Here is a 2,344-nt window from a genome sequence, read left to right on the forward strand (position 1 = left end):
CTTCCCTCCAATAGCTCCTCGTCTGCAGAAACCAAGAGCTGAAATTTGTTGCTCAATAGAATAGGATAATTACAACTAAATTCACTACTTTTAGCCCTAATAGTACTCTTTCTAACTTCCTGAAAGTCAGTGTTAGCTAATGTATCTCTTGCATGTAATAGCTTAAGCTCCTCCTGAAATCCTTTCCATTTCCCACAATCTACACATTTATCTAATGCTTCTATATTAATTATGATAGCCTCCAACTTACAAACTCTACACAAAAATTGTAGATCTTCATTACTAGTTTCTTTAAAAGTACATGCCAGTCCCAAGTTCCCAAATAACACCCATTCATTGCACCCATTACACCTAACAAACTATGAATGCTTAACTTCACACTAGTCTTAACCACTGTACTTGTAGCCTGAAAATAGATACTCAATACCAAATACCAGTAGCCTTTAATTATATAGAACTTAGAAACAGAACTTTATTAGAAGTCTTTGATCTATATGTAATGTTAATAACCAAATGTATTTAGCCTGACTTATAACCTATCTATAACTACAGGCTGAATTTAAACTAATGGATTTAAGTTCAAGTAAACAAGTTATTCCTTAAAACATAAAGAGACAATAAACTTGTTTTTAGATTGTACTTATTTAATAAAAAAAAATGTATTTATCCTGTTTTACAATTTACCAGTAGGTTGAAATATACCCAAGCCTAAAGTACCATTACATGTACTAAGCCTATTTTAACATTGTAGTAAAATTCACACCACTAAACTCTAAGTTAAAACTTTGAGCATCTTACCTATATTTACCAATCTTACTATATCTAGTTATTCTTGTTTTATTTGACCCAAATTACTACAAATTATAATATTCATATTTAATAATTTTCAGAAATCTATAAGAGCTTAACTTTTCAATGTCCCCTCTCTTCTGTTGCCCCCTCTATACTGGTGGCTGTTTGTGCTAGTAATTACTAATCATAGTATTCGTACCTAATTCTAAAATATTGTAAAAATAAAAGTGAACATTTTCTAAAAAAAGTATTTTTTTCTGGGAAGTACGATTGGGCTCTTTAGTCATATGCAACTTATTGCACCAAAACAATTCAATGTACAGAGCTCATTGATTTCATAAATTTTACTGATATAAACTGTAATGTTTTTTTTTTATAGGTTAAAAGTGCTATTCTTTATTGAAAAAAATAATATTTTTTAAGAACTCCAGTTTTATAGTACTATGTTTAAAAATTACAACAATAAAGATATAATAAACCCTCAAGTATAGTCCTGGTGATAGTTGTGTTCTTGTTGTGTGGGAGAGTACTTTTATTTAAAATTGTGTTCTATTATAAAGAAACGGTTGTTTCATATACCATAGTTATTTTTCAAATTTACTGAATTTTGAATACCCAAAATGTGAAATGTATTATAATTTTTTGTTTGTTGTAATACTCAATAGATGGTGCCACATTTCATGTAGTTTTGGTTACATACATAAATGAATACATACTTGCTACAGTGCATTTTAGCAAGAAAGATGGTGTGTGTGTGTGTGTGTGGAAGAGGGGTGAATTATTTGAATTCATAGAAACTATGCTCATTAGTATAATGAAGACAATCTATTACAATCTTTTGGTTCACTGCATATATTTATCAATACCTTATGTAACTTGGACTGTTACAGGCACTGTCATACGGGCCTGGTGATCCATATGTACCACGATAATCTTCATCATATTCATGGTGATAGTCTCGAATAGATCTGTAGTAAGTAGGACTACAGTTTGGAGACAGACTCCTTTCAAACCATGGGTCATCATCAGTAACTCTGTCATGGTCAACATAATACCCACGTTTCTTCTTCTGCTTCTACATGACAAGAATAGTAAATGAAACTCACAGTCAACTGAAATTTACTATCCATTGTATTTCTACTTTAGTCATAACAAGCCTCAATGTGAGAAAATCAAAGCACAAAACATCTGTTTTATTACCAGAAATATTTTGTAAAAAATAAAAAGCTTGTACAACTGACCATCACAGAAGTTAAATCTATCTGTCATTAAACATAAACTATAAATTCTCAAATTTTAAGGGCCTGACATTTTTTAACAGGTATGCAAGTTTTCAAATGGAATTTTTATGTAACTAAAAAACCTTTTGTCTTGCAGTCCTATTCTCTTACAAAATAATGATTTTTTCAGAAGTTTCCTTAACACTTAGTATTTATATATCAATTACTAATATCTAAGTTTATACTTTTATTAATAAATAAACACAAAATACTGTATTTTTCGGTGTATAAGACACTTTTTTTACCCCAAAACTTGATGTCAAAATCTGCTT

General features: G+C 29.9%; 1 protein-coding gene across 1 annotated transcript in view; it reads right to left on the reverse strand.

Moving 5' to 3' along the window:
- The window catches only part of LOC106463126 (zinc finger CCCH domain-containing protein 4-like), an 18,741-nt gene that overhangs the window by 15,370 nt on the left and 1,027 nt on the right, over positions 1-2,344 (reverse strand). The window contains exon 2 of the mRNA XM_013923102.2: positions 1,659-1,867. Coding sequence (XP_013778556.1) covers positions 1,659-1,867 — 209 coding nt within the window. The remainder of the gene's footprint in view (positions 1-1,658; positions 1,868-2,344) is intronic.

The sequence above is a fragment of the Limulus polyphemus genome, unplaced genomic scaffold (assembly GCF_000517525.1).
Source record: "Limulus polyphemus unplaced genomic scaffold, Limulus_polyphemus-2.1.2 Scaffold1330, whole genome shotgun sequence".
In the NCBI taxonomy this organism is placed as follows: domain Eukaryota; kingdom Metazoa; phylum Arthropoda; class Merostomata; order Xiphosura; family Limulidae; genus Limulus; species Limulus polyphemus.